Source organism: Populus alba, chromosome 8 (genome assembly GCF_005239225.2).
Source record: "Populus alba chromosome 8, ASM523922v2, whole genome shotgun sequence".
NCBI lineage: Eukaryota > Viridiplantae > Streptophyta > Magnoliopsida > Malpighiales > Salicaceae > Populus > Populus alba.
The window spans coordinates 13,124,655-13,151,370 of record NC_133291.1 but is presented as its reverse complement, the minus strand read 5'-3'; the positions used below and the strand labels follow the sequence as shown (position 1 = coordinate 13,151,370).

The 26,716-nt window shown below is 33.6% G+C and overlaps 4 protein-coding genes across 10 annotated transcripts; 3 read left to right on the top strand and 1 right to left on the bottom strand.

The window, feature by feature from the left end:
- The first annotated feature begins 292 nt into the window (after positions 1-292).
- Positions 293-5,686, top strand: LOC118037955 (glutamate--glyoxylate aminotransferase 2). Its single transcript, XM_035044153.2, has 14 exons — positions 293-506; positions 933-1,076; positions 1,860-1,925; positions 2,054-2,171; positions 2,589-2,670; positions 2,818-2,905; positions 3,088-3,246; positions 3,550-3,723; positions 3,811-3,942; positions 4,121-4,186; positions 4,293-4,357; positions 4,574-4,665; positions 4,767-4,923; positions 5,367-5,686. Exons 2-14 carry the CDS (start codon positions 960-962, stop codon positions 5,494-5,496), a joined length of 1,446 nt encoding a protein of 481 aa, XP_034900044.1. The 5' UTR covers positions 293-506; positions 933-959; the 3' UTR covers positions 5,497-5,686.
- A 2,613-nt stretch (positions 5,687-8,299) lies between these two features.
- LOC118037969 (cyclin-dependent protein kinase inhibitor SMR6) lies at positions 8,300-9,464 on the top strand. The gene has a single exon (XM_035044166.2). The coding sequence runs from the start codon at positions 8,824-8,826 to the stop codon at positions 9,160-9,162; it is 339 nt and encodes a 112-aa protein (XP_034900057.1). The 5' UTR covers positions 8,300-8,823; the 3' UTR covers positions 9,163-9,464.
- An 8,958-nt stretch (positions 9,465-18,422) lies between these two features.
- Positions 18,423-21,613, top strand: LOC118037990 (F-box protein At1g70590). 7 transcript variants are annotated; one of them, XM_073410757.1, is made up of 5 exons: positions 18,423-19,088; positions 19,487-19,620; positions 19,706-19,888; positions 20,426-20,591; positions 21,473-21,613. In XM_073410757.1, the coding sequence occupies exons 1-4, from the start codon at positions 18,617-18,619 to the stop codon at positions 20,588-20,590; spliced, it is 954 nt and encodes a 317-aa protein (XP_073266858.1). In that variant the 5' UTR covers positions 18,423-18,616; the 3' UTR covers position 20,591; positions 21,473-21,613. The 7 variants fall into 7 exon arrangements, with proteins under 7 accessions (XP_073266858.1, XP_034900132.1, XP_034900123.1 ...); XM_035044241.2 differs by having other exon boundaries at positions 20,426-20,602; positions 21,473-21,609; XM_035044232.2 differs by lacking the exon at positions 21,473-21,613 and adding an exon at positions 21,100-21,461.
- A 15-nt stretch (positions 21,614-21,628) lies between these two features.
- On the bottom strand, positions 21,629-26,447 carry LOC118037977 (protein DETOXIFICATION 29). Its single transcript, XM_035044178.2, has 8 exons — positions 25,971-26,447; positions 25,189-25,730; positions 24,991-25,077; positions 23,357-23,413; positions 22,979-23,217; positions 22,731-22,849; positions 22,041-22,127; positions 21,629-21,933 (listed from the first exon to the last, which is right to left on the bottom strand). Exons 1-8 carry the CDS (start codon positions 26,289-26,291, stop codon positions 21,859-21,861), a joined length of 1,527 nt encoding a protein of 508 aa, XP_034900069.1. The 5' UTR covers positions 26,292-26,447; the 3' UTR covers positions 21,629-21,858.
- Positions 26,448-26,716: the final 269 nt, after the last annotated feature.

The following is a 26,716-nucleotide window of genomic DNA, read 5'->3' as shown; positions in this document are numbered from 1 at the left end:
AAATTCATTAAATTATATTTTATCCAATTAGATATAAATTAGGCTTCACATCTTAAATCTCTCAAATTAACTTACCACTCGTGACAGGGTTTAGTAGCTATGCTAGGATCACTCAGGCATTGAGCTGAGAGTGACTCCTATTGACTCCAGCAAAGTAAAACCAAGAGAGATGACCACGAGGAGAGTCTCTACCAAGAACTCAGTGTTTGAAGCTACACCACACTTGTTGAATACTGATAGCTTTATCCCTTTGGATTATATAAACAAAACAATAGTCCAGAACAACTCCAAATTTCAGTGGCTCTGGTGCTGCCAATATTGAGTGCATGTGCTGACTGCTGCCACATAATAAAAAATATATGTATATCCTCACAACCAGATTTTTTTGCTGACACAAAAAAGAAATTCTGCTCTTGTGAATGCAGCACAGTTTAGTTCCTGTCTTCGTCCGCCCAAGCAGAAAACACACACGTGAATCTCCCTTACCAAAACAGTGTCATAGCCAGGTAGCTTCACTAAACCATTTGATGTTTCTTCAATAATTTTTAAGGGATTTCTTTTGAATGTAATTTGATATATTCTTTCTTGCTCTATCTTGGGCTTGACGGGTTTTTTTCTTCTTTTTTTTCCCCTTTTGAAGTTGTGTTACTATGTTCTTTGTCTGATTCTAAAATGTTTGATGGTTTTTGTTGAATTCTCTGGCTCATTTGTTTTATAATTATTCGCTGGTTGATGTGAATTCCTTGTCAAAATTCGTAGCTAGAAATGTTGTTGTTAGATTTAAAATTCCGACAACTGGGTAATTTTTCTTAAGATCACAGAGCAGGGTGAACATTTTTGTTGCTTCATCCAATGTTTAGTTTTCATTCTAATGTTTTCTGAAGAAAATTGATGGCTAGGAACTGAGTTTGCTGTCTTGCTTGATTTTTCAGACCGGGTGAGAAGGTAGACTGATTGTCATGGCACCTAGAGCATTAGACTATGAATCGTTGAATGAAAATGTCAAGAAGGTTCAGTATGCTGTTAGAGGCGAGTTGTATCTTCGAGCTTCTGAGCTCCAGAAGGAAGGGAAGAAGGTGTGTTTATACAAGTGTGTGTCTATATATAGTCTGCTCAAGTTTTCTTTAGAAATGTTGCTGTTCATAATTTTGCTTATGATGTTAAGTGGATTTAAATGTGTTAGAGTTTCTACTGGGTTTATCAGGATGCAACAACTGGAGATTTTTACTTGATTTTGCACACCTCAATTTTGAATCTGCTGACTAATCCTTATCAATTGCTTCTAGTGTCGGTTGCTTATACAGTGTCTTCCAAGTGTTCGCATAAATCACTGCCGTTCCTTTGTTGGATATACCTCTTGTTTGTATTCTCTTTCTTCATCTTTTGAATTCATGAAGGACTTGTCAAATGTTGTAACGTGCATTTTTCATTAGAGGGACTCTTTTTCTCTCGTCAAATGTGAAGACTTAGTTCTATATGAGATGCATTTTCTATTGCGTATAATTTGTTTATTGAAGAACAGCATGTTTCCGCAGAAACATGTTCTTGCATATTTCGTAGCACAGCCATGAGCCATGCAATAGCAATTAATCCTCCACGGCCCTGCACTTGGCTATCAATGACAATCTTGAACGTTAGACCTGATATTATTCTAGGGCCTTAACATGTTACTTTATGTGTAAAATCTTACTTCACATATCATTTTCTTCCTTGTAAAACCACGAGATGGCATCTGTATTTTGGCTTTAATCAACCAGTACAGATCATTGATTTTTTTTCATTTTTTTTTTTTTTTGTATAACATGCCATTATCCTATGCATATTTCTCTGAGTCTCACAGCTTCAAATTTATTCGGTAGATTATTTTCACAAATGTCGGCAATCCTCATGCGCTTGGACAGAAGCCACTTACCTTTCCTCGCCAGGTTAAGTTGAAGTATATTATATTCCTGTCTATTTATCTTATGTATTTACTGCTTAAACGAACTGTTTTGAGTTGCTTATGCATTCTTGTCTATATAGTCGAGTTGAACCATGAAAAGTTCTTTTGCAGGTGGTTGCTCTCTGCCAAGCTCCATTTCTATTAGATGATCCAAATGTAGGATTGTTTTTCCCTGCGGATGCAATTGCAAAAGCTAAACATTATCTTGCTATGACTATTGGTGGTCTAGGTATCTTCTTCTTATCTGCCTTTTCTTACACAAGTTTGGGATAGGGTTGAAAAATCTAAAGCAATTGTATCGAGTATTTCGATGTATCATGCGTATCCAAAGCAATTGTATCGAGTATTTCGATGTATCATGCGTATATGGGGGTGGTCTATGGAGGGTCATTAGATCACATGCGTTGAAATATTATGACTTTTTTTTTAGTTTGTTGTGTTCTAGATGCTTCCCCTTATGCCTACTCTACACATATCTTTCCTAATGTTATTTCATTCTCGCCAATATTCCTTTCACATATGTTCTTGTCTTAACAACTTTATGGTTTTCAATACTGTGTTGCTGAAGTCTAGCTAATTAAAGAGTAGTTCCACTGAGACATCAGCCTGCAATGCAAATTAAAGTTACTCTTGTTCATATGTTCAGGTGCTTACACTGACTCCCGAGGTATGCCGGGAGTTAGGAAGGAGGTAGCAGATTTCATTGAAAGGCGTGATGGATATCCAAGGTGATGTGTTATAGCCATTGATTTTTATTGTTCAACTCTTTGACTACATGAAAAAAATAAAAACCAAAGTTGTGTTTCGAATAAATAGTTATCTTTGGACTGGAAGTGGTAAGCCGAAGTTCACTTTGCTGCTTGCTTTGTTGACAGTGACCCAGAACTCATATTTCTCACTGATGGTGCCAGCAAAGGTGTTATGCAGATCTTGAATACTATTATCAGAGGTGAAAGTGATGGGGTAAGTACACTTCCCTGCAAGTACTATTGTCTCCCTCTTTGATTGAATTTAAGCTGCTTCTTCTACAACTTTCCAATCCCTTCTTTCCTGCTGGAAACAATGGAGGTTTTCTTTGTCTTAGTACGATTATAGTACCGTTTACAAGATAATGCTTGTTGATACAAAAACTGCATATTTGTCAGATTTTGGTTCCAGTGCCACAGTACCCACTTTACTCTGCTGCAATTTCTCTATTTGGGGGCTCCCTTGTTCCATATTTTCTAGAAGAGACAGCAAACTGGGGTCTTGATGTAAATGACCTGAGACAGTCAGTTGCACAAGCTCGCTCTAAAGGAATAACTGTTAGTATGCTTTGACTCTTCCTTTTATATATGCAATTGCTTGCTATCTATTTGGAAATTGAAACCTAAGAAGTTAACTGAAAACTGTAAAAACAGAATGGATCAGGGTACTGGTTTAACTGTCCGGGTTTAGCCAGTTATTTGAACAATCACCCTCTGAGATTATATATATACTTGTGAAGATTGGTTTATTGTCCTCTTCCATTTGAAAACTAAACGTGCATTAATTACCTGCTGACCCAACTTATCTTGTAGCACTCATCATTGCAAAATAAATCTTTAACATGATTGATATGTGATCAGGTAAGAGCAATGGTGATTATTAACCCAGGCAACCCCACTGGTCAGTGTCTTAGTGAAGCTAATTTAAGGGAAATTTTGCACTTCTGTTACCAAGAAAACTTGGTTCTTCTTGGAGACGAAGTTTATCAGCAGAACATTTATCAGGATGAGCGTCCTTTTATCAGTGCTAGAAAGGTAAATATTGTTTTGCCTCGAAATTCAAGTGTTTATTACCTGGAGTTACAACTTGTATTAGTCATATTTTTGTTGCGACTTTGGAAGGTTTTGTTGGGCATGGGGCCACGCGTAAGCAAGGAAGTTCAGCTCATTTCTTTCCACACCGTGTCCAAAGGATATTGGGGTGAATGTGGGCAGCGGGGTGGATACTTTGAGATGACCAACATTCCTCCAAAGGTTTTCTTTTTATCAAATAGATTTCTCCTTTTCATAATAATTGTTCACTGTTTTCAGTCTCATGTATTTTGCGACATGCAGTATTGAAATTAAACATAAGAAGGATCTTTAAATTCCGGCAGTATTTGAACTACAAACATCCAAAAGTCATTTTTGTTTGTTATGATTTATGCTGCAGACTGTTGATGAGATTTATAAGGTTGCATCAGTATCACTCAGTCCAAATGTCCCTGCACAGATATTCGTAAGTAGACTTGCACACTCTGTAGTGGTATTTTTATCTACTTAACTGGGAAATCCAGTTCTTGTTTCTCGTTATTATTCCAATTAAAAAGTCTACCTCTTTACAGATGGGGCTGATGGTCAACCCGCCTAAACCTGGAGATATTTCATATGAGCAGTTCATTAGGGAAAGGTATGCCTGCTAAGATTTAGTTCCTTGGGAGTCAATTCAGTATTCATGATAATCTTATGAAATGGAACCAAGGACATTCCCCTTTGATCTAGTACCATGCTAAACTGTCAATCTGATTACCAAACTAGTTAATGGATGTTGACGTCCACTGTCAAAGTCAAAGAATTGTCTGCTTTGAGCAGGTAATAACAGTGTTTTATGATCAAAACAACGCAGCAAAGGGATCCTGGAATCTTTAAGGAGAAGAGCTAGGATGATGACTGATGGATTCAACAGCTGCAGAAATGTGATATGCAATTTCACAGAAGGTAAATTGTTGTTTCTTGGCTATTTTTAACATCTTTCATTTCGTGATCTCTTTCCCAATCTATATGTGATCATTGTATGACATCGTAGATTTTGGTTTTAGGTGCCATGTATTCATTTCCTCAAATAAGATTGCCACCTAAAGCAATAGACGCTGCCAAAAGGGCTGGAAAAGTTCCTGATGTTTTCTACTGTCTCAAGCTTTTGGAGGCCACTGGCATTTCCACAGTCCCTGGTTCAGGATTTGGACAGAAAGAAGGGTAACTGCTTCTTGTTCTATTTTGATTTAGATGTGGTTAAATGCCATTTTCCTATCGTATTCTATCAAATGGTTCTACATTGCTTGAAACACACAAGCATGCATGAAAACAGACAAATAAAACAAAACAAAAGAGAATTCTGCCGATTCTAGTCTTGGTTATGTTTCTCTTCCTGCAGATTGATTTCCTAAACACATACTGAATCTTTTTAATTTCACGTTCAATATGAATCATGTATTTATGAAGATGACATGTAAGCATCTGACAGGGGTATGGGGAATTCTTTTTCCTCTTCTCAGCTTCTCACCTTTTGTTTCTGAAGGGGGTTTTGCATTTTCCCCCTTCGGCCTTCCTTTTGCGGGTGTCCAAAAGCAAGTCTCTAGATGGGTCTGTTTCTGAACTGTAATTAAATGCTAGTGTCTGATTGTTATTCTTTCTTGTAGGGTATTCCATTTAAGGACAACCATTTTACCGGCAGAGGAAGACATGCCGGAAATCATGGACAGTTTCAAGAAGTTCAACGATGAGTTCATGGAGCAATATGAAGGCCGCGGTGGTTATTCAAGGTTGTAAGAAATTCTTCAAATTCTGCAACTTGTATCATATTATTGGGCAGTTCAAGCAATGCTTCCTTGAATTGCCTGGATTTGGCTATGTAAGCTAAAGTCTGTTGACTATTCTTTCTGCTGCTAATGATGACTCAGACATCAATCGTCTGTATGAATACCTGCTCAATCCAACGTCTCATGTTGTCATTCTTAAAGGTTTCACTCAAACCTCTGATCTGATGAGCTAGCGACTATAAATGGATGCCTACCTCTGCCTCTTCTCACCAGTATCTTGTCCCAGGCTGAAAGAAAAGTTGCCGATGGACCTCAGCAACCTTGTTGCCCTGGAATTCAAGCCTTTCGTGATTCTTGTCCCTTTTCTGATTAACATAAATTCAGTCCTCGCTTTTTCTGTGCTCCTCGTAAATAAGGCCTACGACCTCCTCTAAGGGCTTGCCTTAGCCTGTCCATATGAACTGCCTTCTTTAAATTCGATGAAACCTACTATCTAGCTAGCTCTGCCACCCATTTAAACCGCACTCCCTTCGTAAATAAGCAAATTTTTCTTTTATATATATATATATTTGAAAGGAAGCCAGCCATTTAGGCCTCCCATCTTAGTTTGGTAATATGATAGCAGTCTTTACATGCTGAAATACATGCTAATGATATTTTTTTATTTTTTTAAAAATTATTTTTGATATCAGCATATCAAAACGATCCAAAAAATACAAATCACATTCAATTTTAATAAAAAAAAAAAATTAAAATTTTACAAAATACAAGTAAAAACGCTGCCCTAGACATTACCTTAAGTGGCAGCCAGCCTAGAAACGGATATGAAGATCGGAAGTGATGGTGTTTGAACACCCTCTAAGGAAGTCCTTCGACTTTTAAACAGGCATTTAGTTATGTTTTAAGATATGGTTTTAATTAAATTCATTAACATCTGAGAAGAAAAAATAATCAAACATATTGATTGATAGAGAGCTTTAGTTCATCTTTATAGACTACAAAATATGCAAGAACAACTTCTTCTTCTTCTTCTCTGATAAATGAAAGCTTTACTGATGATCAAAAGGAACAGAGAGGGCAAACCCAATACAGAGTTCAAGACATACGAGGTATAAAAAGGGAATGCTAGAATAAATAATTCAGATATGTGGGATTTGAAGTAGCACCAGATGTTAGAATGATGCATGCTCAAAATATAAATATTCGCTGCATGTTATAAGAAGAACAGTACGCAGGAAGAGATCACTTGAGAGAGGGAGGGAGAGAGTTTACAGCAGGCATTTGATGAAATATTATAGAAAAAAATAATCAGTTTATTGCTTATAAAATAACGATTAAAATATCATTTGACCATTATTACATCAAAAGTAAGTCTCAAGAAGTTTATAACACTAGGTCTCAAGATGTAACACATGTTCCAATGATATTCTTAGATCTCTCTCGACACATATGAAAGATAAATTGATGTAATAGATGGTCCTATGATATTTTTATCATGGTCTCTCGGTACATGATTTGAAAGATATATTTTGAGAATATGTTAGAGAATAAAAGTTTATAATACCAAGTCTTGAGATCAAACTATTAGAATTTTATAATCAAATAGAGTAATTAATGATATTTTATTATTTTATATTTTATAATGCAAGTCATTAAGTTTTTATAAATTTCTTGATATTACGCAAATAATATTTTTAAAATTCAATTGTCTAAAAATAGTTCAATAATAAAAGTTTGGAACTAAAAGTTTTATTTTTCTAGTAGTTTCAAGTACAAGTCTTATAATTATTAATATGATGGTTTATTAGAGGTTTATATATTTATTAAATTTAAAAGCCTTTTAGAATTAATCAAAATACATATAAATTAACTCAGGTATCTATATTAATAAAATAAAAAAAAAATCCTTAAAATTCATTTTCTTTTAGCATTTTACTAGCTTAATAGCATCAAGATATCTCCCTAGGATAAAGATGTTCCATATATTTTTTCAAAAAAATAAATAAAATTAAGAGTCATTATCCATCGTCAATTTTGCTGAGCTATTTGCATAATTGCAAGCAATGGTAGTACAAGACTGACATCGCAATCTACTTTGCAAACCTGTCCCATCTTGCATCAACTTTTTTTCTTACATCAATGACACATAGCTGCATCACAATGAAGAAAAAAAAACGTTTTAGGGGTTAGCATCGTTTGAAGAGTTTGGTTTGGACTAAAAAAAAATCAAATTAATTTTGTTTTTTAAAAATCTTGAATTGAAAGGGTTGTTATAAATGTTTATTAAATATAAAATAATTTTTATATTTTTAAAAAAATTATTTTTAATATCAACACATCAAAATAATTTAAAATTATTAAAAAATATTAATTTAAAATTAAAAAATTAAATTTTTTTTAAAAATTTAAAATGGAACAACAAACAGGTTATCAACCTAAATAATTAAACCATTTGTGTGGTGCATTTCTTTCATTTTCTAGAATCTAAATTAAAATCAATTAAAGTTTTTTTAATTTATTAATCAAAATATCCAAAAAAAATTCAAAAAAACAATTTCAAACTTTTAAACCGTAAAAACCAGGGGGGGCGTCCTATTCTTAAATTTTGTTCACAAGACATTGGGTGCCATAAAGGGGCGAATAACAGGCACAGGAGAGTTGATGATCCCTATGTCTTTGGCGCCAAATCCCAAGTCAGTCGATCCTGCCGTGCTCAGCTTGTTTCACGGGCACTCCACTCTCTTTCTAGCTACAAGTCTTCATTTTATTATTTTGGTTTAATAAATAATCAAATCTTAAATAGGATCTGCTTATGTCACGAGGTTCCTTCCTCGGGTTCCCTTTCTCTCACTCTCCATCCAAAATCTGATTGCTATAAACAATAACATTCAGCAATTATTTATTTTTGCTCATCATATTCATGTACCTACCTCCTCCTCCTCCTCCCCCTCCTCCCCCCCTTCAAAGCTTTTTGATTACTTAACAACGCTCCTTACTTTTCTTTCTCTCTCTCTTTCTTTCTTTCATGGACCTTCATCTCCTCCCTTGCTTATTCCCACCTTCCCTGTAGCTTCACAAAGACTACGACTCCTCAGGAATTTAACCAAAATCTCCTTTCATCTCCACTTAACAACTCTTCTTTCTCGAGTCCACTTTCCTTCTGGTTTCGTTTGATTCTCTACCAATCCCTACTCTCATCTTTATTTATTCTCTCTGTGCTAGCAATAGCTTTATTCCTTATTCCTTAATAGCTAGCTAGTTCCCTCCCTCTCTCCGGTCGAGCTACTCCTATAGTATTGGTTTGCTCTAGTTTAAAGTACGGGATCCAAAACATAACATGGGGTTCTCAGAGAAGCATCAAGTTGTGGATGGTGGCTTGGATTTAGATGGAAATAAAAGATGGGTTATTGCTGGAATTCCTTTAAGAGCTCCTTTGAAACCCATATTTACAAATCCAGTTGAGAAAGAGACCTACGACGAAAGCGATGATGGTCAGAACAACTGCACTACTTCAACAACGCCGACGAGTGAAGAAGCCAAAATCCCTTCTAAATTGGTGTGCCCTCCGGCTCCCAGGAAGCGAAAAGCTACTTTCAAGTGTAATTACACTAGTGGTATGAGGGAGTTCTTTACTCCTCCTGACTTGGAAACCCTTTTTATACAAAGGGCAAACTGATCACTGATTGATTTCTTAACTCGCCTCCTTTAACGACTACTTACTTCTTTAGATTTCCTTGCATATTCGATCGAGTTAGGCATGCAGGCAACCTTAGCAGGAGGATCTCATTGCTTGTACAGGTCATATAATTAGTAATAAAATAAAAGAAATCTGGAATGATTACTTGCTTTCACTGATATGTTTTTGTCTTTGTTACTCGTCAAAAAAAAGCTCCCTGCCAAGCTTTTAGGTAGCTGTATAATACTCTACTACTACATGTATGCTTAGCAAATCAAGTTGTATTTTTTCTTTTCTTGGTATTTTGCTTCCATGTTTTAAATTAAGGTCAGATGAACTTATATTCTTTGTTCTTGTACTGCAAATGTTAATTAAAGAGTAATTAAATCAATTAGGTTTCCTAGCCATTGTTAGATGGCTTTGTTTTACAACCATGTTGGAAGACAGCTAAACAATTCGCAATGATTCATAGTCTTAGTTTCCTGATCTGATCTCTTGTTCTTGATCAGTTTTCAAGTTAATCAAAACATGGCAGTGGTTTGATCGGTTTGTTCTCATCTTCTGATGGAGGTACATATCTTTCTGTCGCTCTTTATGGGACTGTTCATGCTCATGCGGAGCAGAAGAGACATGCGAGTCAACATCTAAGCAATTAAGTAGCCAAAAGTTGTCAAATGCTGGTAGGGGTAAATCCTTTTCAAAGATAAGAAGATGCTGCACGGATGATGCTTGACGGCCTGATTTGACCGAGACAACTCCCCTCGGAGACCCACTGTTGATCAAACCTTTTTATGGACTCTTGATTTGCTATGTATCAACCTTCCCACCCCACCCACCTCGGACTCTGACGGTAGTGGGACTGGCCGGGAAAGTTCTCTCTGTAGTGCTTTCTCCCGTAAGAACCATTAAAGAGACAGATAACATGTGAATTGGTAGGTTAATTAGAATCCTATGTGAGTTGAATAGACCTCGTTTAAAATTCTCAAGCTCAAGTTTGGCATGCCAAACCAATAATTGACGAAGCTATCCGCGAGCGCGAGCACATATATGAATAATATAATCTCATCTAACCCTAGTAATTAAATCAAGGACTTCCATTTGTTTATTTGGTAGCTAGAGAATATTAATGTAGCTATGAAAGCCAATGTTACAACAGCGACAACATAGATAGCTAGCCAGGGGAAGTTCACCGAATCTTGGGTTCATTTTACTTACATTACAAGAAAGCTTCTCGGGATCGGAGCTGTTGGTGGGGCAATCGATTTCCACCACGTCTGCAGAAATGCTGCGAGTGATCTTTACTTGGAAGCTAGCTAGTTGTGAACTGTGTTCATGGTGGTTTAAATCACTCATTCTAGGTAAACTTCTTCTTTATCCTTGTAGATCAATCAATATTGAGTTTGAAATTTCCCAATGGAATCTTCAATTTCCTAAAAGTTTTCATTGCTACCCTTAACTATTATTTAGATTTTTTTTTTTTCAAAGTGATTTAAAAATTATTTTGAAAAAATTTAAACTCAATAAAGCCCAATATTAATAGTCTATCTATTATTTGGTTTTTAACTTTTATTTTTTTGTTTTTTTTACCAGCGGCAACAATATTAAGATTTATAAAGCAATAAATGGTAACATTAAAGAATTTTAAAGTATATGAGTGGAAATGAAACACCAAAGAATCCATAAGGACAAATTAAAGGGTAATGTATCGTTGCTGTTATTATTATTATTTATTAATGAGGGTGTTTGGACTAATTTATATATATTTTGACTAATCTCACATGCCGTGAAATTAATAATCATATAAATATACAGTAGCCCTGAGGTTTCTGAGATTCTAACTTGATAATTTTAGAAAATAAATCTAAAACATAATCAGTTGAATTATACCTCTTAGAATTATATATTATATATATCGTTATTATTATTGTTTTGTTAAGTGGCTAATATTATTGGAGACCACATGATGAATCCTCAAGGGATAATATACTATGTGCTTGGCAATTAGTGTAAGCTTCATGTTAATTAATATTCAACTCTCGACAAGTTTTTTATTTTATGCTTAAAGACGAGGGAGCTGCACCGAAAAAAAACAAGAAAAACAAAGGAGGAAAAGACAAGGGAGCAAAAGTATTTTAAATCGACGCATGATGACACCAATTATGCGAGCAAACATTATGCCCACTGATCGAGTTTGGAAATTTGGATTTGTTGTTAATTATCGTACCATATATTATTATTATTATATTATTCTCTTACCAAGTTACTCTTTCATTGACATTTTTTACTCTTCCCGGTAAAATTGCTTGAGGTACGATGATGGTGCTTCTGATTAGTTTATTATAGATATCTCATAATTGAGTTATTTGAATATCTTTACATGAATATTTATAAACAACAAAACCATGTTTAAAAAGAGATTTGGATTAATCCTAAAGATGAATATCTTTACATGAATATTTATAAACAACAAAACCATGTTTAAAAAGAGATTTGGATTAATCCTAAAGATGTAACTTAACTAGTTAAATTTTAAATTTATTATTTATAAATCATCAGTTTGAGTTCCACAAACTTTAGAGTCACTAAAGATTTATATTGTCGTTAATTTTAAAGTCAGTGAAATTAGTCGAAATACGCGTAAATTGGTCCGAACAACTACGTTAATAAAAAAAGTTTTGGATTGCACCGAATGCTTGATTTAACATAAAGATATATTATTTTTTATGTAATTTTAAATTATATTTAATATTTAAAAAAATTCTATATATTCAATTCTACAAGGATGTAGTCAGATATAACCAATTAAGGTCATATTTAAATTTTAAACCTCTTATATAAATATACTATTTAAAGAAAAAAACATTTCTTAATAAAATCTTAAATTTAATTTTTGTGTGGACACATTTTTGACATAATTATGTCTTCCTTCAACCTATTCATAAGATAAAAGGATGTCCTTGATTGGATAGCATGTCTGCTTATGGGGTAATATTTATCTGACCCGGTAATATCTTCAAGGGACGGGTAGCGACAAAAATAGTTTAAAATGATTTTTTTTAATGGCTTTTTTTCACAAAAAAGCTGTTTAGACTTTAGATTGATAAAGTGATTTTATATATATATATATATATATATATATATATATATATATATATATATATATATATAAAACACTGGCATCCTGTCTCTCTTTATTGTACGAAACTTTTTTGTAACATTTGTCATATATGTCCCCTTTAGCCCAGATCCAGTCACGTTTTTTTCAAGTAAATTTTAAAAATAACAAGTTGTTTTTTAATATATTTTTTTACTTATAAATATGTTAAATTAACATTATTTTATTTTTAAAAAATTAATTTTAATATTAATGTATTAAAATAATTCAAAAAAATAATTTAAAATAAAAAAATTAATTTTTTTAATATAAAAACAAATACACTCTAGCTAACACACATGACACACACACACACATATATAATATTATTATAACTACCTATTGACACGTTTGCAATGACGTTTGCTAGAGTCTGATAATAATAATAATAATAATACACGACATTTATAAAACGTTATGTCGTTATCTATAACAAAAATAATGTTTTTTTTTTCCTATGATTTCTTCATCTCAAGAATAACGAGGACATTGCCATCTTCTGCTACGAAACATCCTTCAAAAATAATTTTTAAATTTACTTTTATGAGATATGGTTTGTGTTTTAAAACAATTATATCTAAAAAAATTTAATCATGTCTGGAAACCAAACATTCCAAGGTATTTGAGAGTACGGCCAAAATATTATTTATCTAAAATTTAAAATTTATTTATTAAAATTAATGTTTTTTTTAATATTTTTAGATGTTTGGATAAGTCAATATTAAAAATAAATTTTAATAATAAAAAAATATAATTTTAATTGTTTTTTTTTTTAAAAAAAAAGACAACATCTGCCACTGAACATGCCTACTGTGTGTTTAATTGGATGGTTGTTGTCAGGGCGCCAGTTCCAATGTTGTGGGCTCGTGAACATGACTAGCAAGGGCTTCAGTACATAGCTCAAGGCTAACTCATATAATAGGTTGGTCGGGTCATTTTCTGGATCCGTAAATCAACTCCAGTTTATCCCAGAATTACATTCCAATCAGCGACTCGAATTAAAAGCAAGCCTTTTGAATCAATAGCCACTCTTTGTTTTTATATTTCAAAAATATTTTTAAAAGAATTTTAAATTTTTTTATTTTTTTAAATTAATTTATTTTTAATAATTTTATGTACTAATATCAAAAATAATTTTTAAAAAATAAAAATATTTTAAAAAATAATTATAATTACATTTCCAAACCATTAATTTTAAAAACCGATCAAGTGGGCTTCAGTGACCAATCAAGATGGGCAGCACTTTGGATGTGTGCGCGAGTCGTGACAAAGCCACCGCCATCAAGTTTGACTTGTCCACGATGGTTCCCATTTTATTCATTCAAAGGAGTGAGTGTGGATCAGATAATTGAAAGTTTAGAAGGGTGGCGCGATCAATTAAATATTGTGCCTAAAATTTTAGCTGAGCCCACTCGTCTTCTTTGTTTTTCCTTAATGTCACTCTGTGATCCGCAAGTTTGACTGTACTTCTTGTTGATTTCGCTCTCGAAATAACTAGTATAATGTCCATAATTAACCTGTAATTTGAGTTATGAATTTTATTTATTTTTTTATATGTTAAATATGATACTAGATGATAAAATTAAATAAAAATTCAAAATTAAAAGATAGAGTTAAAAAAAAATATAGAGGCAGTTTAAAAAAGAAGTCATGGGCACATCATTAAACTTAGTACAATGGTTCGAAGTAATTTCTCAACCTAAATCTTTTCTTAACATGTGTTTTAAATTAAATTGTGTGGAAATTTTTTTAATGTGACCTTGTTAATTGAGCATGTCTAAAGAAAAAACTCAATAGAAAAAAAAAAAAAAAGTTAAGTTCATCCTAATTAACTCATCAAACCTACAAACTAGTTATGAACTCTATTAGGTTGAATTAATTAATTTGTTTTATTAAATCATAAAAATACAAAAATTGATTTATAATCAATATAATACTCAATGATAAATTCTAATAAAAAATTAACATTTAATTATAAAATTAAAAAAAAAATCAAAACATAAAAAAATCTTTAAGGCTAATAAAAAAGAGCCCTGCCATTAAAATAATCATGCAAGTGAGCCTAAGGGAGGCCCGCATGCCTAGCCCTATTTTTTTCTTTTTATATTGGGCAAATAACCTATCATCATCCCTTTCTTTTTACAACAAAAAATGATAGGCGACCGGTCATATATCATAATGTAGAAAAATATTTACGCTTCTTGCCACTCATAATCTTAGGCTCGTCTCACATGTTTCACCCAACTAAGCTATGACACGAACTTGTTAAAAAAAAACACTAAAAATAATATATTATTCTAATTTACTTGATATCAACACTTAAACTAACCTCATCTGATTTAGTTGTTCTAGTAAAGATATAATTCAAGTGATGAGTTTCAAAATCCAAGATACTTAATAATAAGGTTAATGTGTTGAATAATTTATTAATCTTTTAATTTAAGCAATCTGATTCATTCTTCCTAGCTAAGGTGTGTGATGACTTAATATAAAAAACCTAAGTGGGTGGTAGTAGGTGGTGCTTTGTAAGCCAAGACAACTGGTAGAAAAAGTGTAAGGATATTTTAGAGAGATAGACTTTTGAAATATGTATGCTAAAAGTGTTAAGAACGAAGATATTGTGAGCCTTGAGTTTGAATGATTCATAGTGTATTTATAACCCATAAGTTTTGTTGTTTTGTGGAGAGGAGGGGTTGAAGTAAAATTTCAACATTCGTGATATTTTGAGTTGTATTATACTCAAAATAACACATATTATATCGGTATAAAATACAAAGAGACTCACGTTGGGTCTTGGAAAATTTTCTCAAGAAAATATTAGGCTCGAGTAAGGTGTCTAAACCTATTAGAGATGAAATGGGGATTCAAGCATGCTACTTGGACCCAAGCGTTGCAATCCAAGCCCACCAGGGTGTTGGAGTGTACACCCAGAATCAACTAAATGTGTTGCTCCTAGCACCCCAGCAAGGCTGGGCAACATGCCCACCACTACTAAACAGTACACATATCACTCTAGTAGCCGTGCACCTAGATGGTGGACTTGAGCTTTTATACTCAAGTCTCGAGCGTATGCCTAACATGGGCTCGAGCTACCATTCCCGAGCCCATGCATCTTGGTAGAAGTTGGGCTCGGGCTTGGTAGCCCGAGCCTATAGGAATGTTTTTTGGACCCTTTAAGTGTTTTTGGGATCTATTAAATTTAAGTTTATAATCAAGAAAAATCAACCCTTATAATTATTCTAGAAAATTTCCCGCCTCTAAATGAGGTGGAGTCTACACAAAATTAACTCTCAATTCAAAGGAGCAATTAGAAACTCTAATTAGAGAATGGATTTTTAAAATTTAATGGCTAGTAAAATAAATTCAAACAAAAAACATAACAATTTACTAATAGTGTAGTTGTGTTGTTTTAATGTTAGATAAAAATCAATGATGAATATGCATTTACATGTAGCATGATGCAAAAAGGGAGAGATTATTATAGTATAAACTAAAAGAGAAAGCAATTTTACCATGGAGAATTCATTGTTCATCATTTTCACATTTCAATAGTGGATTTTTTTAGAATTTTCAATCCAATCCTCAAATTTATTTATTTATTGCACAATTAAGCCTGGATTAAACCTAATTGCAATTTTTTTTTTTTGGGGATTGAGTTGAAAAACAGAGGATTGGAATGAAAACATGGGTAAAATTGGTGGCAACCCTACAATTTGTTTGCAAAGTTCATTTTAGTCCTCTATCATTTTAAGCTATTAAGTAACCGATCATTATAATTTTAAAATATGATATTTTTGTACCAAACTTCATTTCTGTTTTTTTAGTCCTTTTGTTAGTGGATGAGAGAGGGGGTCGTTAGATTTTAGCTTAAAGAAAAAAAGTTGTTGTTGACGAAGATTTTAACTATCAAAACGGTTGGTTTTTATGTCAAATAGCTCTATACAATGAAGATAGTTAAGATTATGTGTTTTTATTTACCTTAAAAACACCTAGAAAAACATATCTGAGCTATGAAAGATTTTTGTTTGCGAATTGATTTTGTGTTTTATGGCTGTTTTTTATGTTTTTGAAGGCCATAAATTATTTTAACAAGATTTCCAAGGTATGTCTTCGGTGTTTTGGGTAAAAAATAGATTGAAAATGAGTTTTTGAATAAAAAACAAACAAGCCTTGTATTTTCAGCCACTAAATGGCTGAAATCTAATGAATTACAAATGACATGTTGTTTGTTTTTTGTCAAAACATTAGGACGTATAACGTGTCGTCCACCCCATTAACTAAAAAATAAATCAAAGGTCTATGGGCTGGCTTTTTAAGGGTGGGTCAGGTGCAAGCTTGGCTTACTAGTCCTAGTAGTACTTGGCATCATTCATTTTATTTTTTTAAATGATTTTTTTGTTAATACCTTTTTTATATGTTTTTTGTAAAATAATTTCTAAATTCATGTTTAATTAATACTCATTCTATATGATTTTTTTTAACCTTATTTAGCCTTTTTGAAATGGTGATTATTGTTTAATTATATTTGGTGTGTTTAAATTTTTTAAAAGGTTAGTATTATTCATCTGTAATGTTTTTTTATTATTATTTTATATAGATCAATATGTATTTTTTATAATATTTTTAATATATGTAGAATTGCATAATATTTTTTTTATTTTATTTTATTCAATAAATTTTATGTGTGTCCATTTCTATTATAAATTGATTTTAGTAAACAAATTCATTAAACACAACCATGTAAATGACATGGGTTGTAATATTAAATATCTTGATCTATATTTGTCACTTAAATTTTTGAATTAGATTTTTATTTATTATTCATAATTTTTTTGTAAATTTTATTTACAAAATGGATTATGATTTATTTGATTAGATGCATGAATAAATTTCTTAATTTATGTTTACTTTTTTTTTTTTCATGTGAAGAACATGTTGAAAAATTGTGCATATTCAAATTTTTATTCTTAAGTTTTCTTAGGTTTTTTTTTTAATTTTCTTATAAAAGTTTTATTATTTATAATTTTATTATTTAATCTAAGTTGGTAATGTATTGTTTTTATAAAATTAACTTATTTAGTTGACATAGACTATAATTGGAGTTATTAATTTTTTTTTTAAAAGTACTCTTACGACGTCTTAATATTTTAATGAAAAGACAATACAAATCCGTGGCGTGAAACATTGATACCAGCCTAGTAAATGCTATTTTGATATGGATAGACTCGTAGCCGACATGCAACAGGGTGAGATGATGCGGTTGGAAATTTTCTTTGCTCGGGTAATTACTTCCGAATCAAAATGTTTTCTTCCTTTACACCATAAAGAGAATCCGAGTAATTTCGAATTACCTGAATCTTTTTATATTATTTAAATTAGTGGGTTTTTTTTTTTATATATATATATAAAGAAATACTTTTTTTAACCCGGATCGAAATAGAAATCATCCCTTAAGAAATGTGGAATGGGCTTAGTTGCTATGGACAAAGGTCAGCTAGTTTTTAGTTTGCGTTCATTTATGGGCCCAAGCCTTTTGTATTGTTGGGCTTGGCTTGCTGGGTAAGGAAACAGATCGGAGTACCATTTTGAGGCCCCAATTCATTCATAATCATAAGAAATAACAGTACGCGTTCATTTATGCGGGTTAATTTAGAAATTTTACGATTTAGAATCTAATTTGGGTTAGATGTGTAATTAAACCATATTTAATCAAATCCTTGATGGTATTAAAAACTTGACTTTTGAAAAAATAATCAAATTACTTAGATTAATATTTGAAAATTAAATCTTTTGCATTAACTAAAAATATATTATCAGCTCACCAATTTTAATAATATGGATGTGATTTTATTTAGATACTTAATTGCTTATTTGGTGTTTCTGTTTTTTAAAAATAATTTTCTTTTTAAAAAATATTTTTTAAGTATTTTTAATGATTTTTATTTTTTAATATTAGAAATAAAAAAATATTTTAAAAAAATATTTTTCTAATATATTTTAAATTAAAGAATATATTTATAAAATATAATGCACCCTATCACGAAACACATAACATCAACTAAAAACTTGATAAGTTGACTCACGTTCAAAGGCCCGGGGTCATTGTTGGATCTTTGGATCGGATCCGGCGAATACGAAATGTTGGGAAGGTAACTTTCAGGTGGGCCGGCCACAGAGCTCAGCGGCCCCACGTAATTGATGACGTGGCTATGAAAGCAATGACCAGTGAAGCTGTAGTCGGCTGGTCGCATCTACCAGTAACCACCGACTTACTTCACTCTCTCCACTCTACCAAAGAAGATGAAGCAGAAAACCTGGCCTGGTCGCCAATACCGTCAATCAACCTTTAAATTCTGGTTATCATCAGAAGCAGATTTTCGGCAATTAAGATCATCCGATGGTGATTTCTCGACACTTCCCTCCGATATTTTGACCAAAATAGCGGCATCGTTCACACTGCCTCATCTGCAAGCAGCGTCGTTGGTGTGCAAGTCATGGAGCGAAGGGCTTCGGCCATTGAGAGAAGCCTTGTTGTTCCTAAAATGGGGAAAGCGGTTCAAGCATGGCCGGGGAGGTGTGCGACCTAATTTGGACAAGGCTCTCGACTCCTTTTTAAAAGGCGCGGTTCGTGGGTCCACCCTCGCCATGGTTGATGCTGGTCTTCTTTACTGGGAAATGGGTAAAAAAGACAAGGCAATTGCCCTTTATAAAAAGGCTGCAGTGCTTGGAGACCCTTCTGGACAGTGTAATCTTGGACTTTCTTACTTGCAAGGTATCTAATTCTTAATTTCCTTTTATAGTGCCTTTTGCATTATAGTCATCTTTATGGAGTTTAAAGTTAATGAAATAGCAGTTATGTTTCTGTTTTGTGCAATGCAAGTGCTGCAGGGAGCGAAAAATTGTAGAAAAGCTAGAAAAATGCAATTTCTTTTTGTCATAAATATTTATAAGCATGACATGAACATAGGCTGTAGTTTCTTTTGCCTGTTGAAATGGGTGATTGAGTGTTGCCAATGTTTTGATCACTTTTAAAATATCCCACAAAAAGAAATGAGAAAATGATAACAATAATAAATAAAAAGGTTATGGAAAAACTGGCCTCCAATAAAGCAAAATCTGGTCATGAGTTGCTAGGATGTGCTTATTATGGTTTTATTATTGGACGTGCAGCCGAACCTTCAAAACAAAAGGAAGCAGTGAAATGGTTGTTTCAGGCTTCCAAATCTGGTCATGTTCGTGCTCAATACCAACTCGCACTTTGTTTGCATCAAGGTTGTGGATTTGATCGTCATCTACATGAGGCTGTAAGCATCTCTCTTCTTGTCCCACCACAAACAGGTTGTGGATTGGCTTGTCAGTTCAGAACTAATGAGCTTTTCTCTCAAACAGGCTAGATGGTATCTAAAAGCGGCTGAAGGTGGATATGTGCGTGCAATGTACCGTGTTGCATTGTGTTACTCAGTTGGGGAAGGTTTGGCTCAGAGTCATCGCCAAGCAAGGAAATGGATGAAGCGGGCAGCCGATCGTGGTCATAGCAAAGCTCAGTATGAGCATGGACTTGGACTCTTTTCGGTATGTTACTATTTATGTAACCTGTATTTATACATGCAGGATAGGTAGTGCCAGAAGCAGATTAATTTAATTTGTGCTTTGAGTGGTTGCATTGAGGTGGGAGAATATAACAAATGGGGATGGGAAGGGCATAATTGAGAGAGCTTGATACTTAACACATTTGACTTAATGTCTCCTTTGCTATCTCCTTTTTTTCGAAGGGTGGTTACCTGGCTTTGTGTTTGGACTCGTGTTTTCGAGTTGTGATCTCTTAATTGCTTTCGTCTTCTTTTTGCTCTTGTTAATTTTTCTTTTTTTCATGTGGCGAAACCAGTGTGATTCAGAAAAGAACAAGGATTGGTGCTTTGCCCAAATATAGGCTATCAACTACCCGAGCATAGTTTTGCAATCCACCCTAAACACAGCTAAAACCCAATTTCAAAGCCTCGTGATGTCTTTAGAGCTCACATGGGATGGTGTTCATGGTTGAACTATTTAGATAGGCCTCTATATTACTTTTTTGCTTGTCTGAGGATCCTATGGTAATATTTTGGACAGGAAGGAGAGAAGTTGAAAGCTGTAGTTTACCTGGAACTTGCCACTCATGCTGGTGAAACAGCAGCTGTTCATGTCAAGAATGTGATTTTACAACAACTACCAGCAACTTCACGTGATCATGTCATGAACCTTGCTAATAATTGGCGTGCTTTGCCTTCTCTCTGAGGTATTCGTGAGGTTTGTAAATCTTTGAATAGTAGTCTTTCCAATTAACTTGCATACTTAAACATATCCTTCTGTCCTTAATCATGAAATGTCTTTCTATTTGTATCATTTACCCCACAAGAATATATTTCTTGGCTGTTGACCACTGTATTTGAGACTTTGGATACTTGCATGTCAATACTCTCTAATTCTACAGGAATAATAAACTAACAGGATTTTTTCTCGAGTCTCACGAGCAACTAGACATCTAACTATATGCTTTCCCGATAAAGAATGGGAAAGGTTTGGGATGGCAAAGTATGATTCTCTACCCCTCTTAATTTGAATTCTCAAGTGTAATAGTGAAATTACTTGCAATAAGCAGAGCATAAATGATGCAATCACACATTAATTAGCTGAACATCAGAAGTATTTATCTTTATAGGTCATGGTCCAAGGTCTTGCTGTAAAGTTTGGTATTCGTGATGTTCCAAGGATCTCTCTCTTTAAACACACTAGTTTTCACGCAGATACTGTTGATAATAAAATCATGAACGAAGAACAGAAATAAAATAAAACAGCAAGCAAAACCCGAGATGTGGTTCTGCCTCAGAACATAATGACGGACGCAGAAACAACAACAGTAGTGAAATGAAACACCAGCAAGTTAAGTGCAAAAATTCACAATCCTTTTCTTGTTGGTTTCAATTTCATATTATAGTTTACTATGCAAATACTAGATTTTTCAATGTGGGAGAAGAAGCTCTATATATATTTTATGTTTATTTTTACAATGTGGAATAAATATTTTTTGAAATAGTCTTCATTATTTTTATTATTTTTACAGTAGATACATGCAATCTCTTGAATCCCTTGATCATCTTTTTATTTTTCATTGCGCAGGAAAGGACCTTAATTTCTTAGAATTGTATGTTCCTCGGAAAAAAAAGATGTACTATCAAACGATAATAAACCATTTGAACCTAAAGTTTTACATTCAATTAATGTTACATGTTCATTTGTCATGATTGTTGTGGATATAATAATAGATTTGTAAAATTCTCATTTGTACATATGATGTTATTTCATATGATAATATTTCAAGAAGTATGAAACGGAACGCCAAGTGGCTATAAATTGAAGCCCTAACTTCTCTAGTTTGCAAACAAAAGAACTGAAACTGATGCAATCCATCCATTGAAGAACTGAGTAGACTCTGAAATTCTATTATACATAACTTGTAACAATTCAGGGGTCAAAATAGGGGCCCTTCCACTCCTGGATCTCTCTTACTGTTCACCATTTTCATTTTTGGAATCATCTTCCCCACCCCATTTCCTTATCCTCTCTCCGGCAGCAGAAGCCTGCATTTAATTAAGATTATTCATCAGGTGGTCACCTGAATGTGAAAAATATCCTTGATCTGTACTTTTCATGAATATTTATTTGAATTAAAAAATTAGAAACTTGCCTCCGTGCTCCAATTGGTTTTCCCAATCATCCAGAACAGAACGGCAGTTTGGACGGCAGTCCCTGTCAGCATTCCAATCCAAATTCCCTGAAAATTGCCCACAAGAGCAGAAGAAATTATATAAAACCATTCATTATGATCGTCCATCAGCCTCGCACTTGATGATCATGTGACTCTCTAAAGAAAACCTAGGGGAGCCAGTTAGATAGATGCATGATGATCAATCGATGGCGAGCGTCTCTTTTATCGTATACAGTGTAGCGGTCCAAGTTATTTTTTTTATATATATTTTTTTTGGATTGTTTTTATATACTAATATTAAAAATAAATTTTAAAAAATATTATTTTAATATATTTATAAACTAAAAACACTTAAAAAAAAAAACATTACCAGCTTAGCTAGATGGACAAGACCCAATAACCCGTGGACTCAGAAATTGGGTTTGCTTTGAAGCTATTAAATCTAACGTTGGTGATCTAATGGATCAATCGCAAAGCTGTTCTACTTAAACATTGTGTAAAATAATTTTATTTTGAAATTTACTCAAGTTAATCTAGCCAATAACCTGGGCTTTCAACGGGCCAAGTAACTGTGGCTAGTTATTAGTTTTGTGTCCCTCATCAGCCGTAATTTGAATAAAAAGGGCCCATTTGTACATTCGACACAATAAAGGGGAATACAAGGCTAACCTGGACACCCATTTGACGCCAAAAACCAAGAACGAGACCCAAGGGAATTCCAAAGATGTAGTAACACCCTATGTTTACATAAGCAACAGCAGCTTGCCATCCTGCTCCAATGGCTACCCCTGTTTAAATTTAACAAGATCACCACCATATCCATTTGGAAGAGACGGACCTGAGATACAGCACCCAAGTAGTACAAAGCAAGCATGCACGTAGCTAGGAGAACATATATATAGTGAGAACTTGATTACCTGAGAGAACTGGTTGGACATTATTGATGATGATGCAGACAGCGAGGAGAGGTGTGAGCTTCTTTACAAGTTCCTTGACTCCAGCATCGTTCGTAAACAAGTCTGGGTATAGGTTTCGTCCCAGGACAAGAATTAGTGCGATCACGAGGCCTATCATAAGCGAAGCGAGCGTGGCCACTACTAAAGATAATTTTGCTGTTCTTGGGTGGGCAGCTCCGAGTTCGTTTGACACTCTCACGCTGCATGCATCAACGAGTTCAAACTCAAACATCAAGCTGCTCTATCTATTTCTTTCGATGTGTGAGTGTGTGTGTGTGTGTGTGAGTGTGTGTGTGTGTGTGTGTGTAAAATGTTGAAGGGCTTGTATCTGCAACGAACCTTATGGCTGCGTTGATTCCAATGGCTATCATGAGCGCCCAACCCACTATGTTGGTGCTGCAAAGTCGAGTGGTTCATCAAAAAACAAATTAACATAACGTTGAGACTAATTTTGTAGACTAATTTTGTAGTCATCAAGATTTTCCATCATATATACTTCTCTTTTCCTCTTTTTGTATCTCTCAGAAAAGATAAGAACACAAAGAAGATTGAAAAGGCGCATGGAATTGACGAAAGTACTACCTTTTAGATGATTTTAAGAGCATATATAAATATAGTTTCTAAAATTACAAGAGCTAGTAAATAATTTTATTAAAATACAGTGACTAAATTACAAGAGCATATTTTGTTTTCAGTTTTCTTGATTTAATTGATTGTTTAATAGTGATAAAAGATTGTGGTGATAGTTATAAAACTATGTTGTTTTAAAAATTAAAATAATATTTTTAAAAAAATTATATTAAAATCTTGAATGGACTTCTCAGGTGAATAAATTATTACTAGCATGTAATAATTTACCTTTTCACCACCCCGTCTAGCATTATTACTAACATGTCATTATAATGGAAAAACATGACATATTAATATAGACATCACGAAGTTTTCTCAAGATTTGGTAATTAACCTAAACGTCATTAACAACTGCTTAATAATCCTTTTTCAAGATTATACCCATAACTTTAATTCTAGATTCAACTAATTTGTCGACACATATTATGATTTACAAGAGAAAACCGATTTATTTTATTAGCCCTCCACATCTATTATCTATCATCAGTCGTCCTAGTCATCATCATAGGGCTAGTCCTTCAACGTTATCGTCATTGGTTGCTGTATAACAATAGTAATCAAGAAAAAATATTATCATTATTATCATTGCTAATATAAATAATATTCAATGTTTTTTAAAAAATCATTCTAGAAAATTTATTACACCCGACTAATCAGGCTGAGCTACATCAGCTAATTAATTAGGTAAAACTCTTCCATTAATAATATGTTCTACCCATAAAACTTGAACTTAAAATCTTATTTAAAAAAAATAAATGATGAACCACTTGAACAAATATATGTTGTTAATATCTAAGGCCTTTTAATCTATCACTAGAAAAGTAAACTGTTTTTCACTTCCTCTTTAAAAAATTGTAATCAAAGGAAGTGTTTAGTATTATATTTTAGAAGCATTTTTGAAAAAAATTAATTTTTTATTTTAAATTAATATATTTTTAGATCATTTTAATGTGTTAATATCAAAAATTATTTTAATATAATTTAAAATAAAAAATAATTCGTTACCAACTCAAAAATACTCTCTCCATTACCATTAAGACCGGGTTTATGCGAACGTAACACGTTGTCATCTGCTTTGAGCACACGTCAGATTATTAGATTTTATATTTTTCCTTTCAAAGATGAAAGCATTACCCGATGAACTTGTATTTCAACATTCTAACGTATTAAAAGGAACGATGATGAATCCAAATCAGTCACGTAATTTTACTTGCACTTATCTTCTTCTACAAGAACGGCGGGGTCTGTTATGTCAGGGAGGCAATGATAAGGAAACGAAAGCAGCGAGGGGTCTGTTATGCTGCAGGAGAGAGATGTTTACTGTTAACAGGAGAACAACTGACCTTATAGACAAGGCAGCCACTGCAAGTTGTGCATTTTTCAGATATCCGGCGAACAGTATTAATGCCATGAAATACCATACTTCCAGGCTGCATGAAGTTATTTTACCAAAAGCATAGTCACTTAAAGCTGTAATTGTAAATGGGGTCATAATTAACAGTCAAGGAGAAAGCGAATTGCTACTGTGATGGGTTTCTTACCAGATCATTACAGCTGATGCCAGAGATAACTTAACAAATCCCCAGAGATTTTGAAAAGCTTTCCAGGAAAGTCCGGTCCATGCTTCACCGCAAGTTCCACTAAAAATATACAACAGTTGAGCAATCACTATGAACCACCATGACGCGTTGAGAACCACGGCTGCACCCACCAGACCCCAGCCTAATTTCAACATCAGTAGCCAACTGAAAACTGCATGGAAAACTAAGGCCACTGCCGCTATGGCAGCCATAGCCATCATCTTGCTTTGAGCTTGTAAGAACTTTGCAATTGGAAAGTTCACTGCATAAGCAAATAGCTGTGGTATCATCCACACCGAGAACATCCCTGCCGCCTGTGATATCTCCGCTGTCTGACCAATAAGCTTCAAAAATGGTCCGGCAAAGACATAGAAAAGGGTAAGTATAACAGCTGTGGCATTAAGAATGACCCAAGATCTTTGCATATAGATTCCTAGCATATCAAGCTGCCTTGCTCCATAAGCTTGTCCACAAAGGGTTTCCAAGGCACTCCCCATGCCAAGCTGCAGATTCAATGATCAAATATTACTCATCAATCAAAAGTTGTAACAAAATATCACCAATATTATATATATATATATATATATATATATATTCTCAGCGTGAATTAAATAGGGTCCAAAATAAAATACAGGCATGGTGCAAGCGATCAACAAAACAATTGTATGCTTTATTGTTACTACATGTATAGGTAGCTGTTAATTATACGTTACTACATGTATAGGTAGCTGTTAACTATATACCATGATACCAAAAGAGAATCCAGCGATGACAGAATTCTCAACAGAGACAGCAGCTAGATCCAGCGTGCCAACATGTCCAGCAAGAAGCTGGGTGATAGCACCAAGGGAGTACTGGCACAAGGTGGTGAAGATGGCAGGGCCGGCAAGATACCATAGCTTCTTGGACTCTCTAAAGAATTCTCTAGAGAAATCACGAACACTGTTGAATAGAGGGATGTCATTAGGATCAGGAGTGAAGGAGGAGGCGATGGGGGAGTTTGTTGATCGTAAGTGCTGGTCTTGATTCTGGTGATCGTTTTGTGTTTGCCTGTCACCCTCCATTCTTCGATCTCTTAGTTTTCTTTTTCAGTAAAGAGAGGACCAAGTAGTTTATTTGGACTGCTTAAAGAGCTTATATATATAGTGCTGTCATTCCGACAGCATCTCTCTGGAAAGATCTCTGTTCTCGGTAAGATCGTCAACTCTTTCTTGGCGTTCATCGATGTCTCTGGTCAATATTGTAGGATAGAAAACATATATATGACATATATTGTTGTGTTTTTATCGGTACTGCGGGATAAAATACATATAAAAAGATACGAACACGAAGATACAGAGATAAAATATAAAATAAATTTGTTTTTTAAATAATTTTAGAAAATAGAAATTACATACAGACACATTTTTTTACTCATATTATCTTTGTAAGGATGAATATAAAACATATTACTAAAAAATGTTTATAGATATATTTAAACAAAACTTCA